General features: G+C 43.2%; 1 protein-coding gene across 2 annotated transcripts in view; it reads right to left on the bottom strand.

The window, feature by feature from the left end:
- prkx (protein kinase X-linked) overlaps window positions 1-18,375 on the bottom strand; it is an 82,378-nt gene that overhangs the window by 10,210 nt on the left and 53,793 nt on the right. For both annotated transcript variants that reach the window (XM_080720758.1, XM_080720759.1), the window contains exons 6-7: window positions 8,051-8,146; window positions 2,284-2,341 (exon numbers count right to left, since the gene is read on the bottom strand). In XM_080720758.1, coding sequence (XP_080576884.1) covers window positions 2,284-2,341; window positions 8,051-8,146 — 154 coding nt within the window. The remainder of the gene's footprint in view (window positions 1-2,283; window positions 2,342-8,050; window positions 8,147-18,375) is intronic.

The following is an 18,375-nucleotide window of genomic DNA, read 5'->3' as shown; positions in this document are numbered from 1 at the left end:
ACTGTGTTTGCGTGTGTGTGTGTGTGCGTGTGCGTGCTGCGTTTGAGTGAAGATTTCATTCCACAGAGAGGAATTAAGGGTTGTTTTCAAAAGAGCTATATTTACACTACCTGCCAAATGGGTTACCGTTACCGTCATTGCTACACGCACTGACACGCACGCACGCACGCGCACGCACACTCACACTCACACACAGTCTTAACCCATTCAGAACGGGCACACATTATTGCGTATCATTATTTTATGCTTTAACTATTGAAAAATAGCAGATACACAAGCTCACAGCCGCGCTGCGAGCTTGTAGATCTGCTATTTTAGAAAATTTGAATTTTGACCTGATTCTATGAGTGTCTTTTGAATCCTTCTAAGGCTTTTTGAAAAACCTGTGTTTCTATGTCAGCAATCTGGCCAGCCATCGTCAAAGAAAAGGTCCTTTTCACTTAACTGGAGCTCAGTTAGTCTGTTCTTGAGAGACTACTATGTTAGTGGTTCTCAAACTTTTTCATGTGAGGGACCCCCAAAATGATATGTATTTGGCCATGGACCCCCCATCTCAAAATATTTAGTTCCAGGGACCACCCAGAAGCAAAATTTGAGTTACAACCGTTCGCTTTGAAAACACATATATTCAAAGATTTGCACAGATTTTCACGACTTTTTCAAAAATAGCAGATCTACAAGCTCGCAGCGCGGCACCTGGTTAAAGCAGTCAATAATTCTAGGCCTAAATGGGTTTAAAGAGTGCAAGGCGACCTTTCCAGCGAGCCTCCCTGAGCATCAACTAATTGGAAACAAATGTAGCCATGCAGCCAGGAGGTGGCAGTGGGCCCTGTGCTGACGTCAAACTACCTGCTGAGGTCATCACATAGCTGTGGGGGGGGGGGACATTTACCTTCATGCAGGGTTCCCATGCATTTTAACCCATTTAGGCCTAGAATTATTGACTGCTTTAACCATTGAAAAATAGCAGATATACAAGCTCACAGCGCGGCACCGAGTGCCGCGCTGCGAGCTTGTAGATCTGCTATTTTTGAAAAATCATGATTTTTCTTTGCAAGTCTTTGAATATATCTATTTAAAAGCGAACATTTGTAACTCAAATATTTGCTTCTGGGGGGTCCCTGGAACAACATGTTTTGAGATGGGGGGTCCGTGGCTAAATACCTGTAATTTTGGGGGTCCTTGACATGAAAAAGTTTGAGAACCACTGGTTAAGAGGAAGGATTTTAGAAGTCGGGTCAAAGATCGGGTCAAAGATATTCAAAGATTTGCACAAATTTTCACGATTTTTCAAAAATAGCAGATATACAAGCTCACAGCGCGGCACTCGGTGCCGCGCTGTGAGCTTGTATATCTGCTATTTTTCTAAAGTTAAAGCATTTACCTTCATGCAGGGTTCCCACGCATTTTAACCATGAATTACCTGGAAAAATCAAACCTCGGTTCGAAGTGGAGCGGTGAATCTGTGTGTGTGTGTGTGTGTGTGTGTGTGTGTGTGTTTGTGCCTGCACAACAGCGCCCCTCCTTTAACTTGTGTGGCCACTCAAGGTATTGCCAGGCTACAGACATACCCAGCCAGCCAGCCAGCCAGCCAGCCAGCCACATAGCCAGCCAGCCACAGACATACCTGTCTATTGGGAGCGCTTTCACCGCTCCAAAAAAACGTTTCCAGAATATTTAAAGCTATACTGTGTAAGTTGCTCAACTAGTGGTCAGTAGCGTTATAGCAAACCGCGGTCGCGTCTGCTTTTTTCGGCCGTTTTTCGCCGCGGACCGGGCCTTCAGACCACCGCGTCCGCCTCGACGGCTCGCCATGCATCTCGTGTCCCTCTGCGGACCGGCGCCGGGGAGTTACAGGCTAGACTTCTAGATCAGCGCAAACAAAGCTGTTGAAGCAAGCTATTTCCTGAAGAGACGCAAGATGCACTGTGATTGGCCGGTAGTGTATCATGTGTGTATGATCTGCAATGTGATTGGCCAACGTATACACAACGTACATGGATGATGCAGATGACGTCATTTTGCCGGGAAATCGTAGAAAGTAGAAAACATAAAGAAAAGGCTTTTGGGGCTGAAATTAACGAAGTTGTGAGCTTGTAGAATCGGCTATTCTTTGGCAAATGTTCCGCCACCAGGATAATGGATGTCGGGGTTACTTTGATTATGGCGACAATATCGTAAATCGCAAAAAAATGTTTGGTCGCAATAATCACGACGTGAAATGTTCATCTCGTCCCATCCCTAGGGGGAACAGGGGGGAATAGGGGACACAGGGACACTTACCTTCATGTTACCCAGCCGTCTGGCTCGGTCGATCACCAGGAACTTCTTGATGAGGTCCCTGTGGAGGAAGAACAACACAGGCACGTCAGAACCACAGATATACAACACTAGATCAATCAATCAATCAACCTTTATTTGTCACATACAATTCTGCCCCTCCTCCCGCGCATTCCTAAGCGCGTGAAGGGTAGCCCAGTCTCTGACGTCTGTCCATGTCCATGTCGTCATTCAGGAGCCGAATGGCGTAAGGATAGAAACTTTTTCTACCTCATCCTCCCATGCTGCCGTTCATTAGAACGTCAGAACCATAGATATACAACTCTAGATACCTCATCCTACCATGCTGCTGTTCATTGGAGCGACAGAACCAGTGTTCATTCTGTCGACGAAGACTACGTCTAAAACTACTTCTACTAAAAAACTACAACTACGATTTTTGACAAAGACCACAAAACTAAGATTTTGATCTTTAGTCCTAAGAAGGAGACTAAACAATTTCAGAAGACCAAAACTAAATGTTGTGTTATTTAAAAGTCTAAGACTATAGACTAGATCAGAATTTGCTCTCAAAATGAACACTGCACTACTTTTGAGGGCAGCATCGCGACCTGACAAAAATCTAGTATTTATGGCAAAAAGACGGCGGGGAAAAGAGGAGGTAAAAGTTCCTTCCAGGAGTGTCAGGATGACAGATGCTCCAGCAGAGCCCTGCAAGCCCCATAAAACACTGTAAGAAGGAGGCGTAAGTGAGTTGTGTCCCTTTGACAATCTTTTAATTGGAGAGAGTGAGCCCCCCTCCCCCCCCCCCCGTCCCCCCCGTCCCCCCAAGCGGACAGGAACTCTCTATGACCATAAAGATGGGAACATGATTCACGACGGCTTTAACCCATTCAGAACGGGAACGTGTCATCACTTCAACCATTATTATTTTTTATACTTCGGCTATTAAAAAAAATAGCAGGTATACAAGCTCGCAGTGCGGCACTCGCTTGTAGATCTGCCATTTTTTGAAAAATAATAAAAAAAAAATCTAATCTTTGTATATAATTTTTAAATAAAGTTTAGCGGTAAAAAAAAAAAGATGTAAACTGGCTAAACTCAAATCTTTCTTTCTCTGGGTCCCTGGAACAGCATATTTTGAGATGGGGGTCCGTGGCAAAATACATATTCTTCTAGGGGGTCCTTGAAATGAAGAAGTTTGAGAACCACTAACATATAGAATCCGATCCAAAAATGTTCAAAGACTTGCACACATTTTCAGGATTTTTTTTTTAAACAAAAGAAGAAAAAAAGCAGATCTACAAGCTTGCAGCGCTGTGAGCTTGTATATCTGCACATTTTTTTACTAGCATAAGCATGAAATAGCAGTTAAAGGGGCTCGTGTCTTAACGTGCCACGGAAGCGCTGGCGGTCATAATGCATTAAAATGACACAGTGTGTCATTTCATACGGCGCTGTACGGTGTGTACTGTAGAAGAACTGTTCTGATGAAATGTGAAGCTGTCTCTGGGAGGAGGCAGCGTGTTATGATGGAGAAACTTCCTATGTCCAAAACTGATACAAACTCTCCATGAGAACGGATGTGGCTCTGATGTAGATATTATGTACTCACACGTTCTTGCTAAGACTTGCATTGGTTATATGCTAGGGGTAACGATATAGCTAACGATATAGTAACTGAATAGAAACATTTTAATTTGCAATGATCTACTATATCGTTTGCAAAAGCAAAATATCGTACCGTTTTGGCTTTGTATCGTAACGCTTTGAAATGCAGATAATCGTATCGAATCGTTTTGCAATGCAAATAATTGATTGTATGGAAACTAAAGGGGAACACACGCCGATACGCTGCTGTTCTATTTTTCCAGCGTTGCCGCACGGTGAACATGTTCTCCCATGGTTCTCCCCACCGGGGAAATGGATGTGCTGTGTGGCAGCGTGCCGCATCCAGTTGGGGTTACCGTGCGGCACTTCACGTGCGTCGATCTACAAGCTCAGATCGACACACGTGCAGATCTACAAGCTCACAATGCCTCGCAGCGCGAGTCATTGTGAGCTTGTAGATCTGCTATTTTCGGCAAAGAGCTTTGGTATAGAGGGGAAAAAGAGCAGACTAAGTAAGTACAGAGTGAAAGGTCAAGTTTATTAAGTAGTGACGGTTCAAGTGGTTAAATATCTGAAAACACAAATTGACATGAATCCAAAATACACTGATGATTGTGCTGTCAAACAATGAAACTATATGGACTCAATCTATGAACAGGTTGTGGGGGTCCCTGCTTCATCTCTCTCTCAACTAAGGGGTCCTTGGCCTGAAAACGTTGAAGACCCCTGCTGTAGTATGATCAAAGCAGGGCATTCATTTAAAAACCCTAAAAGTACCAAAACAATCAAATTAAAATACGGTTTCTGCATGACAGCGACGATATTTAAAACGAACAGTCACACACTTAACCACTTTCGCTAGAAAAAAAATATTAAAAAAAATAAATATGAAGTAGCAGATCTACAAGCTCAGCATATCTGCTATATTTACTACTTTTGTGTAGCTCTCTTGTATGATGAAGCAGGTCGTTCATTTGATGACATAAAAAAAAAAGTTGAAATAAGAAGATAGCAGGTTTTCTGCCCGGCGACTCAGAGTCCATATCTCCCACTCCCACAGACTGATGACAGGATTGTAAATACTGTGGATATCCATTCCACACCTCAGCGACTTTTTACCAGAAACACACTTTTTATTTTTGTTTTATTATTTGCATTTAAAACCCATTTAGGGCCTAGAATTATTGAATGCTTTAACCGGTGAAAAAATAGCAGATATATAAGCTCACAGCGCGGCACCGAGTGCCGCGCTGCGAGCTTGTAGATCTGCTATTTTTTTTGAAAAAGTCGTGAAAATGTGTGCAAATCTTTGAATGTATGTATTTTCAAAGCCAACGTTTGTAACTCAAGTTTTGCTTCTGGGTGGTCCCTGGAACTAAATATTGATGATGGGGGTCCGTGGCCAAATAAATATCGTTTTGGGGGTCCTTCACATGAAAAGGTTTGAGAACCGCTGACATAGTAGTCTCTCAAGAACAGACTAACTGAGCTCCAGTTCAAGTGAAAAGGACCTTTTCTTTGACGATGGCTGGCCAGATTGCTGACATAGAAACATGGGGTTTTTCCAAAAAACCTTAAAAGGATTCAAAAGACACTTTTTCAAAAATAGCAGATCTACAAGCTCGCAGTGCGGCACTCGGTGCCGCGCTGTGAGCTTGTATATCTGCTATTTTTCCAATAGTTAAAGCATAAAATAATGATACACAATAATGTGTTGCCGTTCTGAATGGGTTAAATCTCTCCTGTGCTCAAAGTGTTCCGGGGTGGAAATTTACTGGAGGAAAAATAATAAAATAAAATAATATAGCAGCCTGCTTGGAGAGAGTATTTGCTCTTTTACATTAGCCTCACACGTTTTAATTCTATTATAATTCTATTCTGTTTCATAGAAAGAATACATTAAATTATTATAATTATTATAAATTATACACTCCTAGTGTTATGTATAATTCATTTCATCAATGTTTTACAACGGATTTTATCATATATTGCAGTCTATTGTATTCATTTAAATAAATAAAAAACATAAATAACTGAAACACTACTCGAATTGAAGCCGATTCTCTGTCCTGATTGCATAAAACTGGTATCCCACATTAACATGTAATTTCCGTTTAGGCCTAGAATTATTGAATGCTTTAACTATTGAACAATAGCAGATATACAAGGACCTTGTAGATCTGCTATTTTTTTAAATTCGTGAACATGTGTGCACATTTTTCAATATATATTTTTCAAAGTAAACTTTTGTAACTCAAATCTCTGCTTCTGGGTGGGGGGGGGGGGTCCCTGGAACAACATATTTTGAGATGGGGGTCCATGGCCAAATACCTGTAATTTTGGGGGTCCTTGACATGAAAAAGTTTGAGAACAGCTGATTTAGAGGAAGGATTTAGAAGCTGGGTCAAAAATCACGGGTCAGAGATATTCAAAGACTTTTTCAAGTTTTTTTCAAAAATAGCAGAGCTCGCAGCACGGCCGTGCTGTGAGCTTGTAGATCTGTTATTTTCTCAATAGTTAATGCACAGAATAATTGTTAAGGGTCTTTGAGGGCTAACACAGGTCCACAGCCACAGAGTGTCCACAGCCACAGAGTGTCCACAGCCACAGAGTGTCCACAGCCACAGAGTGTGAGGGCTAACACAGGTCCACAGCCACAGAGTGTGAGGGCTAACACAGGTCCACAGCCACAGAGTGTGAGGGCTAACACAGGTCCACAGCCACAGAGTGTGAGGGCTAACACAGGTCCACAGCCACAGAGTGTGAGGGCTAACACAGGTCCACAGCCACAGAGTGTGAGGGCTAACACAGGTCCACAGCCACAGAGTGTGAGGGCTAACACAGGTCCACAGCCACAGAGTGTGAGGGCTAACACAGGTCCACAGCCACAGAGTGTGAGGGCTAACACAGGTCCACAGCCACAGAGTGTGAGGGCTAACACAGGTCCACAGCCACAGAGTGTGAGGGCTAACACAGGTCCACAGCCACAGAGTGTGAGGGCTAACACAGGTCCACAGCCACAGAGTGTGAGGGCTAACACAGGTCCACAGCCACAGTGTGCTGAGCCTGTAATCTGCTCACATTCCCTGTGCCTTCCAGCTGTGAGGTAGTGGTGGCGTCCAACGAGTCCAGTCCGGGTTATTAGCTCCGCTCCGGCCTCCAGACCGTGTCTTTAAGTCTACCTACTGAGATAATTGACTCCCGCCGGTCAGGGAGCCACCGGTGGCAGGGCGGGTGGTTAAAGAGAGCCGGAACCGGTTTTGAAGTGCTAACGTAGCCTGGTGTTGGAAAAAGTTTGCCGTGCTGCTGGGTTTGACAGGGTTCCCACACATTTTTACCAATTAATTTCCAAAACTTTTCCAAAATATTTAACCCATTTTCCAGGACTATATATCAATAATTCAGCTCAATAACAAGTCGCTTACTCCTATGTGCAATGCCCAAAGACAGGTAGTGTATGCCAGTGGTTCTCAACCTTTTCAGGCCGTGACCCCCGAAATAATCATATTTTAACTGGGGACCCCCCAACCCTGACGAGCACTAAGAGTTGAGGAATTTTGTATAACACGGTTCTATTTCTGCCTCTAATATTTGACAATTTGGCCAATGTTTAATTTGTCATTTCAGAGGTATTAACAAAATCAATAACCAAAGACAATGCATAGCTATTTTTTCCAGGACCTTCCAGGACCCTTGATCAATTCCAAAACTTTCCAGCATTGGAAAAATATTTTTCTAATTTCAAAATATTTCCAGGAATTTCATGACCGTGGGAACCCTGGTTTGATAAGCAGCGAGGAGTTGGTCGGTGCACCCTCTATACTCCATAAAAACAAACCCGTAAAAGAGCCCATTTGGTAAGATCTTATTTCACTCTACACAAACTGATTCACCAAAACCAGCCGATGGGAGGATATTCACTTGGCCAACGTGCCTAGTAAACAAACCACGGACATCAGCGATCGCCACTGGACAGCCCAGACGTAGAGTAAGTCAAAACGAGTTTACTGTATTTTCAGTGAGTTTGACGAGCTGACATGTCAACGGCAAATCTGGAAATCACACAACTTAAATGTCATATCACGAAAAACAAAATCCTACACACACACACACACACAGAGAGAGAGAACAAGGAGTCTGTGTGTTTTGGGGAGCTTACTTCACGTAGAAGTCCAGATGTCGGGGGAACTCCAGCTTCCCGGCCAGGATCTTCTGGTAGATGCCAAACGGGTTGTCGTCAAAGAACGGAGGATACCTGAGAGGACAGAGAGAGGACAGGAAGGTCAACCTCACTACGCTCTCTTACAACAAGGGTTCCCCAAACTCAAAATATCAAAATATTATGCAAATATCTACAAGCCCTCACACAGAGGAGTTGCGATCTTGTTGTAGATCTGCTCTTTTCAGATATAAGACAACACAGACACGTTAAGGACCAGGTCACCATTCCTAGATATAAGGCCAGTGGCGTCAGTAGGGCTGTCTCAATTATTACATAATCGTCCAATCACAATTATTTTGCATAAAAATCGTCATAATCCTTTACATGTTGATACATTTTCATATAGTTACAAACACTTTCAAAAAGTAGTGGAAATAGCAGATCTACAAGCTCACAACGCGATGCATTGCGTTGTGAGCTTGTAGATCGGCTATTTTCACTATCAATGTTCTTTTTTAAGTATAACATTGTCAGTAATTTCTTTGTATATTTATGTTATGTGTACATATCTACCATGTGCAACTTCAAAGCCTAAAAGCCAAACAGAAATGTAATTGTCAACGACAAAAACACAATTAAATCGTTAATCGCAATGATTTGAGTGACAATTAATCGTCATGTAAAATGTCATAATGGTGACAGCCCGAGGAGTCAGTTCAACAAAAGCTAAGGTATGGCAACATGACTGGTGTTTCCCTAGAACTATAATGTGTTGCCCTGCCAGGCAACCACACTAATAATACATTGCCTGTGCTGACCTACTACTGAACTGGAGAATAAACCATTTGTCAAGATAGTGAGGATACAAGCCTTGTGGAATACATCATTTTGTTCTCATTTGCATTGTCATAGACACATTCGTGCATTTATTTTACAAAGGCCAAGGTATGGCAGCTTCCAAACCTTGCCGTACCCAATTGACGCCTCTGTATAAGGCAATACAAACACGTAGTAAGGAGCAGGTCACCGTTCCACTCTACTGCGTCCCTGACAGATTGGACCTTGTGCCAGCTCTTGTTGAAAGAATCGCCCTCTCTGTGTAGAAAGCCATGCTGTTACGCCACATCTCCAGTATTGACTTGATTATGCTTAGTTCAGTGTGGTATCAAGCACTGAAAATAGCAGACCTCCAAGCTGCGACACGTTGTGAGCTTGGAGGTCTGCTATTTTCGATATTTCCACCAAAAGGCCCCTTTATAAATGTCAGCCCCTGCCTCTCTAACATTCTCTGGAAGTCCCTGCTCCTCAGTGTGGTGGTCTGGTGGCTGCACGGCCATGTCTGACCCTGAGTGACCGTGAGTGATATGTTTGTAAGTGTGGGGGTACCAACTTGCCCTGCCCTACTTAGACACTTGATGTACAAGTTGAGTGATATGTTTGTAAGTGTGGGGGTACCAACTTGCCCTGCCCTACTTAGACACTTGATGTACAAGTTGAGTGATATGTTTGTAAGTGTGGGGGTACCAACTTGCCCTGCCCTACTTAGACACTTGATGTACAAGTTGAGTGATATGTTTGTAAGTGTGGGGGTACCAACTTGCCCTGCCCTACTTAGACACTTGATGTACAAGTTGAGTGATATGTTTGTAAGTGTGGGGGTACCAACTTGCCCTGCCCTACTTAGACACTTGATGTACAAGTTGAGTGATATGTTTGTAAGTGTGGGGGTACCAACTTGCCCTGCCCTACTTAGACACTTGATGTACAAGTTGAGTGATATGTTTGTAAGTGTGGGGGTACCAACTTGCCCTGCCCTACTTAGACACTTGATGTACAAGTTGAGTGATATGTTTGTAAGTGTGGGGGTACCAACTTGCCCTGCCCTACTTAGACACTTGATGTACAAGTTGAGTGATATGTTTGTAAGTGTGGGGGTACCAACTTGCCCTGCCCTACTTAGACACTTGATGTACAAGTTGAGTGATATGTTTGTAAGTGTGGGGGTACCAACTTGCCCTGCCCTACTTAGACACTTGATGTACAAGTTGAGTGATATGTTTGTAAGTGTGGGGGTACCAACTTGCCCTGCCCTACTTAGACACTTGATGTACAAGTTGAGTGATATGTTTGTAAGTGTGGGGGTACCAACTTGCCCTGCCCTACTTAGACACTTGATGTACAAGTTGAGTGATATGTTTGTAAGTGTGGGGGTACCAACTTGCCCTGCCCTACTTAGACACTTGATGTACAAGTTGAGTGATATGTTTGTAAGTGTGGGGGTACCAACTTGCCCTGCCCTACTTAGACACTTGATGTACAAGTTGAGTGATATGTTTGTAAGTGTGGGGGTACCAACTTGCCCTGCCCTACTTAGACACTTGATGTACAAGTTGAGTGATATGTTTGTAAGTGTGGGGGTACCAACTTGCCCTGCCCTACTTAGACACTTGATGTACAAGTTGAGTGATATGTTTGTAAGTGTGGGGGTACCAACTTGCCCTGCCCTACTTAGACACTTGATGTACAAGTTGAGTGATATGTTTGTAAGTGTGGGGGTACCAACTTGCCCTGCCCTACTTAGACACTTGATGTACAAGTTGAGTGATATGTTTGTAAGTGTGGGGGTACCAACTTGCCCTGCCCTACTTAGACACTTGATGTACAAGTTGAGTGATATGTTTGTAAGTGTGGGGGTACCAACTTGCCCTGCCCTACTTAGACACTTGATGTACAAGTTGAGTGATATGTTTGTAAGTGTGGGGGTACCAACTTGCCCTGCCCTACTTAGACACTTGATGTACAAGTTGAGTGATATGTTTGTAAGTGTGGGGGTACCAACTTGCCCTGCCCTACTTAGACACTTGATGTACAAGTTGAGTGATATGTTTGTAAGTGTGGGGGTACCAACTTGCCCTGCCCTACTTAGACACTTGATGTACAAGTTGAGTGATATGTTTGTAAGTGTGGGGGTACCAACTTGCCCTGCCCTACTTAGACACTTGATGTACAAGTTGAGTGATATGTTTGTAAGTGTGGGGGTACCAACTTGCCCTGCCCTACTTAGACACTTGATGTACAAGTTGAGTGATATGTTTGTAAGTGTGGGGGTACCAACTTGCCCTGCCCTACTTAGACACTTGATGTACAAGTTGAGTGATATGTTTGTAAGTGTGGGGGTACCAACTTACCCTGCCCTACTTAGACACTTGATGTACAAGTTGAGTGATATGTTTGTAAGTGTGGGGGTACCAACTTACCCTGCCCTACTTAGACACTTGATGTACAAGTTGAGTGATATGTTTGTAAGTGTGGGGGTACCAACTTACCCTGCCCTACTTAGACACTTGATGTACAAGTTGAGTGATATGTTTGTAAGTGTGGGGGTACCAACTTGCCCTGCCCTACTTAGACACTTGATGTACAAGTTGAGTGATATGTTTGTAAGTGTGGGGGTACCAACTTACCCTGCCCTACTTAGACACTTGATGTACAAGTTGAGTGATATGTTTGTAAGTGTGGGGGTACCAACTTGCCCTGCCCTACTTAGACACTTGATGTACAAGTTGAGTGATATGTTTGTAAGTGTGGGGGTACCAACTTACCCTGCCCTACTTAGACACTTGATGTACAAGTTGAGTGATATGTTTGTAAGTGTGGGGGTACCAACTTGCCCTGCCCTACTTAGACACTTGATGTACAAGTTCATGTGCAGAGTGAGTGTGTCTGACAATGATATAATTGTGGTTATATGTAACCCAAGACGCAGCTCTGTCCTGTTCACATCCAGACTATGGTGCCATTGGCGCACATGTTTATATTAGAGTTTTTTAACTTTTTTCTCTTTTGTACTTTTCCATGTATTTGTATGTTTTTATTTTCATATGGACCTGCTGATGTGTCTGAAATAAAGTTCTCATTCATTCATTCATTCATTCATACCTGCTCACGCTCTGTCTGATTCCTTTGACTCTCTTTACTCCCATCTTTTACTCTCTCTCTCTTCCCCTGTCTGTCTGTCTGTCTGTCTGTCTGTCTGTCTGTCTGTCTGTCTGTCTGTCTGTCTGTCTCTCTCTCTCCATCTCCCTCCCTACATCTCTGCCTGTCTCACCACTGTTGCCAGATTGTGCGAGAGGAACAAGCAACCAGGTCTATGAAAGTGACCGACAAATGAGCACTTTATGCCTACAGTACATGCACCCGGCTATTCGAAAAGAGCCGATCTACAAGCCGACAACCAAGCATGTGGTTGCCATTTTCAAAAGAAAATGCGAGACATTTTTGAAACAGAAAATCTGGCACCTGTAACACATTATTTATAGATGGGGGAGTCCGGGACAAATAGATTTGTCCCGGACTCCCCCATCTCTCTCTCTCTCTCAGGCCTGGACTAGTCATTACCCACAGGTTACATAATGGGAGCGGGGCTCTAAATGCATCAGGCAAACAGACAGACAGACAGACAGACAGAAGCGTATAATCGCTCCAGAGAGCTTGTCACACAGCGCGGTGCGGCTCGCTCCGTGCCGGCTGAAATCCCCCAGACTGACTCCCGAGGGGGGAGGGAGGGAGGGAGGGGGAGCGCCGTTCTCCTCTAGCGAGTGGCAGAAAAAGTACTCACATATTTTACTTAAAGGACAACTTTTTTTTTTACAACAAGGGTTCATTTTTTTAGATTGTAATCAAAGAAAAGAAAAGATGATTGTTAACATCACAGTTACTATCAAAACCTCCACCAGCTGTCTCTCTGTCTGTCCGTCACGTCACGTCACACTTTTTGGCCATTTTAGGCTAATTTTAGTCGACTAAATATCAAAAGATTTTTCGGCGACTAAATCTACAGTTGATTTAGTCAACTGAAATGTATTTTGGCAGGCCTTGATGACATCGTAATGACAGATTTTACACTTGGTTGTGTGCTGAAAATAGCAGATCTACAAGCTCACAACGCGTCCAGCATGCAACACCTGAGACCAACCAAACATAAAATGACTCTCTTCACCACTAGTCCCTCCCTAACGTTTTAGTCTAGTTTTAATTCTTTTGACGAAATTGACAATATATTTAGTCTTAGTTTTAGTCATCACATCTTAGTTTTTATTTCGTTTTCGTCAGTGAAAAAAAAAACGCATTCGACAAACATTTTTCATCATAGTTTTAGTCGACGAAATAAACACTGCTACGCACGCGCGCCAGTAAGTTACATGGATTTAACATCGGCATCCAATGACATGTGTTAATATGTAATCGTCCACACTCTGACAGGATTCTGTGACCCCTGTGAAAGGATTTGTGAGGAGTTCGTGCGGAGGCAGAGAGTAATATTCCTCTGAGACCCTGAGCGATGCTTGAGTCTGGATGATATTACTGTACATCGCTCATTATTCTGACGTCGTTCTGAGGACATCTGTCCGTGTCGTTATGAAGATGAGATTACTGTACATCGCTCATTATTCTGACGTCGCTCTGAGGACATCTGTCCGTGTCGTTATGAAGATGATGCAGCCAGACAGACACGTGTAATGACACTAGCAGGGAGGCTCTGTGATGAGAACGCATTGTTGTGTGTTATTTTATGCTTTAAGTATTGAAAAATAGCAGATATACAAGCTCACAGCGAGGCACCGAGTGCCGCGCTGCGAGCTTGTAGATCTGCTATTTTTTTTAAAACTGTTGAGACTTGTGCAAGGCTTTAAATATTTTGACTTGATTCTATACATGCAAGAGTCTTCTAAATCCTTCTAGGTCTTTTTGAGAAAAAATAAATAAATATATATATATATATATATATGTTTCTATGTCAGTGGTGCTCAAACCACTGACATTTTCTAAGTCACACACAATGTCAAATCCATATCATGTTGGGGGTCAAGGACCCCCCAAAATGATATGTATTTGGCCACGGACCCCCCATCTCAAAATATTCAGTTCCAGGGACCCCGCAGAAGCAAATATTTGAGTTACAAACAAGTGTTCGCTTTAAAAATGCATATATTCAAAGATTTGCACACATTTTCAAGATTTTTCTAAAATAGCAGATCTAAAAGCTGCGGCACTCGGTGCCGCGCTGTGAGATTGTATTTCTGCTATTTTTTTCAATAGTTAAAGCATTCAATAGTTCTAGGCATAAATAGGTTATTCGACTTTGTTTTGAGGACATCTGCCCGTGTCATTATGCAGATGCCAGAAAGCCACATGTAATGACATTAGCAGGGAGGCACTGTGACAGAACTATAATAACTGTAAATAATAATATCAACAATTATATTTGCCTCCCAGATGTACGGAAGTAAAAAGTACTAATGGATATTGGAAATACTCAAATAAAGTTAAACAATAACTTTACTTTTATTTTATGCTTTATCTATTGAAAAATAGCAGCTCTACAAGCTCACAGCGCACTGTGAGCTTGTAGATCTGCTATTTTTCAATAGTTAAAGCATACAATGTAATGTAATAATGTGTTCCAGTGAATGGGTTATGCAGAAGATGGCAGAGAGCCACATGTAATGACATTAGCAGGGAGACACTGTGAATGAGCCGTAGGGTGGAACTAATAACTAAAGTTTTCAAATAACTGTAAATTATATTTGCCTCCGAGATGTAGTGGAGTAGAAGTAAAAACTACTTACTGACGGATATTGGAAATACTCAGGGTGCGTTGGGAAATGCGCACCGGGTGTGTGCTCAGTGTAGTGAGTGCAGTGGACGGTGCATTCAGTGTGGCTTATTTACCAACGACCAGTTAAGAGGCAGCGGTGCGCTTTTTCAGAAGGAAAACTTTCTGAAACGCAGCAGTTGCTAACGTAACGTTGCTATTGATAGGTAATTTAATTCCTAACATTGGCCTATACCTGCTGTTAGTTTACACGTTGATGCGTGTGTAACAATAAACCCCAAAAGGACCTATTCGAGCCGCAAATAGTGCATGTTGTTATCAATTCCTCCATTGTTCACAGCTGAGAAGCGCTTGAGACATGGCCATGAAAACCAACCAATCAAAACACCGCACCGTCAAACCCCATCTTCTGAGTAGGGTCGTTCAGTGCGTGCACTCAGCACACCCGGTGCGCCGCGCACTGGATTTCCGAACGACAACGCACCAAGTGCACCGAATAAACAAACGACAACATGGCACACCAGTGCGTTGCGCTTTTCCGAACACACCCTCAAATAAAGTTAAAACATAACTTAGTATAGTTAATACTGTGGCTGCCATGACAGGAGTGCCTGCCAAGGCAGCAGCTGCTGCTTCAAGGAGGGGGTGGAGGCAACGCAAGTCCTACAATTCATTCACAATGTTCCACTGTAAGATAAAACAGCTTTCATCCCAGGAAAAAAGAAATACAATCTGGCATCACATCTGGAGCAGTATGGGGATGATGTGTGTGTGTGTGTGTGTGTGTGTGTGTGTGCGTGCGTGCGTGCGTGCGTGCGTGCGTGTGTGCGTGCGTGCGTGTGTCCTCTGTCATGGGTTTCCCGGCCGCTGCAGATCTAGAATGGAAATCTTTGCGTGGAGTTGAGGATAAATTGAGAAAATAATCACTGTAGGGGGAAAAAAGGATGATGGTATTCACACCTTTGGTTTAACGGGATCAAATCAACACCCTTTTATTTGTTACCATGTGTGAACCACACACACAATTAATATGTAAAAGGCAATGATAATAAGGCATAATTGATGTCACAGAACAAAACGTGACAAAAAGATTCAGGTGAAGAAAAAAAAAAGAATCCCAAGACTAAAATGTGTTTTCAGACCATGTCCCAATATGTGATCTTTGAAACATGGCACGCACAACGCACACCAATATCTGGGGTGTTTTCCTGAAGTTGTGAACTGCCTTCACTGAATGTGTGTGTGCATCAATCCATGCTTCATTTTATAGAAGTATCTTCTGAAGTTCTGTTGTATTCTATCCACCTGTTTCCGCAAGACTTCAGAATCCAATGAATGACACGTCATTTGAAAGCTTATATTCTGTACTTTCAAGATCTGCAAAAAACAAAAAAAAAGCCCAATGCCTACATATGGACCTTTTCCAGCCTCGATCACATTATGATGATGATGATGGCAGCCATTTCAATCTGGGTAAAAGGTATGGAAGATTGGGAGAACACCTCGCGTTTACTATCACACAATAAAGAAACCAAGTACAACCAATCCATTTAAACTGGCTCCATGCATGAACCGTGGCTGATTAGCGCGTATTGATTAGTGCTTGGATTGGCTGTTAGGCCAGGCTCAACTTCATTTGAATTTAGACGATCCATGCCATTGATTCCGGTGGTGGGGGTGGGGTGGGGTGGGGGGAAAGGCGTGGGGGAATCTAAATTGGCGAGGAGAGACTTCATCATAGAACCAATTCTAAATCATTAAAATGCAGCAGACCTCCGGAGACGCCTCCTGAAAGGTAGACTAGATCAGTGTTTCTCAACCACTGTGGCTGGGGACCTTTGGTGTGCCCCTGAGAAGGGTCAAGTGTGCCCCTTGAAACTGCTTGAAAGCCAGTATTGTATTTATCATTTTAAAAATTATTTAATCTAGTGAAAACAGACGATCTACAAGCACACAATGCCTCGCACCGCGAGGCGTTGTGCGCTTGTAGATCTGGTGTTTTCACTACTGTTGTGCCAACAGCCTTGTATGATGAAGCAGGGCTTTACTTTGCGAAGAAACGTACAAATGTGAAACTTGGAGATACAAGGTTTCTTCCCGACAGTGAGGATATTTACATACCTCCGTATTATGTTGGTGTGCCCATGGATTCTTGGGACATGAAAAGTGTGCCCATGCAGAAAAAAGGTTGAGAAACACTTGACTATATTAACTCATTAACTGAAAGTCTCCTGTGAGGTAAAATATATTAACTCATTAACTGACATAGTCGGGGACCCACAAGCCCAAGGAATAGGGTTGAACCTGTTATTTTCTGCCGTACTTTTTATTTCTTTTTTATCTATTAGTTCAGTCATTAAGGTCCACAGAATGAGAGGCCTGCTCTGCCGGAAACATCACAAAAAAAAGTTATGTTCATTTGTATATTCACTGTCCCATTGACTCCACTAGAAATATATATATATATATATATATATAAATAAAAATAAACATAATCTGCATTAAGTAGCATGTGAGGGGTCAAACTAGGGGTTCTTCAAGATTCTGAATCCATTGCAAGCCTTAGTTGTGGATGAAAAACATTCCTTGGGCTAAATTTCGGCCACCCAAAAACTGTTAAAAGTGGAAAAGCCCAAGCCGAACCGGAACTGTTTTTTTTTTTCTCTAAATACCACTGGAAGCCAAGATCAGTTTGGAAAATTGGGGGGGGGGGGGAGAGAGATTTTCAAATAGATATGGAGGAAGAGGAGAGACGAGAGCAAGGGAACTCCAGCATCCTAGAGTTTTACGATTTACAATTTAAGCATTTAGCAGATGTTTTTAATCCAGAACGAGAGCGACTCACCACAGCAAGGTAATACACGACAAGCACATCAAATACATAGAAATAGTAGGCTAATCTAAGAAAAAAGCTACGCACAATACAGACATGCATACACACACAGCTCCGTATAGGAGTGGTGTGACCACCGCTCAAAAGGAGGGATTGTGCAATAAAATAAGCGTCCCTAAAAAAAGTGCACTGCAAAATTTGTCACAGAGACACACCCACACACGCACGCACACACACACACACACACACACACACACACACACACACACACACACACACACACACACACACACACACACACACACACACACACACACACACACACACACACACACACACACACACACACACACACACACACACACACGCGCGGCATGCACATCATGAACACACGTGCAAGCAAGCACGCACTTGGTGGGAAATTGGACCATTAAAAAAAGGTTGAATTACTTCACAGGAAGACTTAAGTCATGTAATTATATTCTCTCTCTCTCTCTCTCTCTCTCTCTCTCTCTCTCTCTCTCTCTCTCTCTCTCTCTCTCTCTCTCTCTCTCTCTCCCTCTCTCCCTCTCTCCCTCTCTCTCTCTCTCTCTCTCTCTGGCCAGAGCTGCGTTTTGTGACGCCCTTTCCACTCCCCCCCCCCTTCCCTCCCCCCTCCTACCAGGAAGCAGAAAGGTACACCGTTCACCTTTTTGAGACGCAGTCGTTACATTCTTGGGAGGAGGACCTTTGACCAAAAAAAAACGGGGCCGCGATGCAAAGCCAGGAGAGGCTTTTATGAAAAGAGAAGCTCTTTGTTCTGGGATGGGGGGGGGGGGGGGGCTCGCCCTACATAGCCAGCCAGGGACGTGCAGAGAATGTTAGAGAGGCAGG

The sequence above is a fragment of the Nannobrachium achirus genome (assembly GCF_963921795.1).
Source record: "Nannobrachium achirus genome assembly, chromosome: 24".
In the NCBI taxonomy this organism is placed as follows: domain Eukaryota; kingdom Metazoa; phylum Chordata; class Actinopteri; order Myctophiformes; family Myctophidae; genus Nannobrachium; species Nannobrachium achirus.
This window is presented reverse-complemented; position numbering and strand designations above follow the sequence as displayed.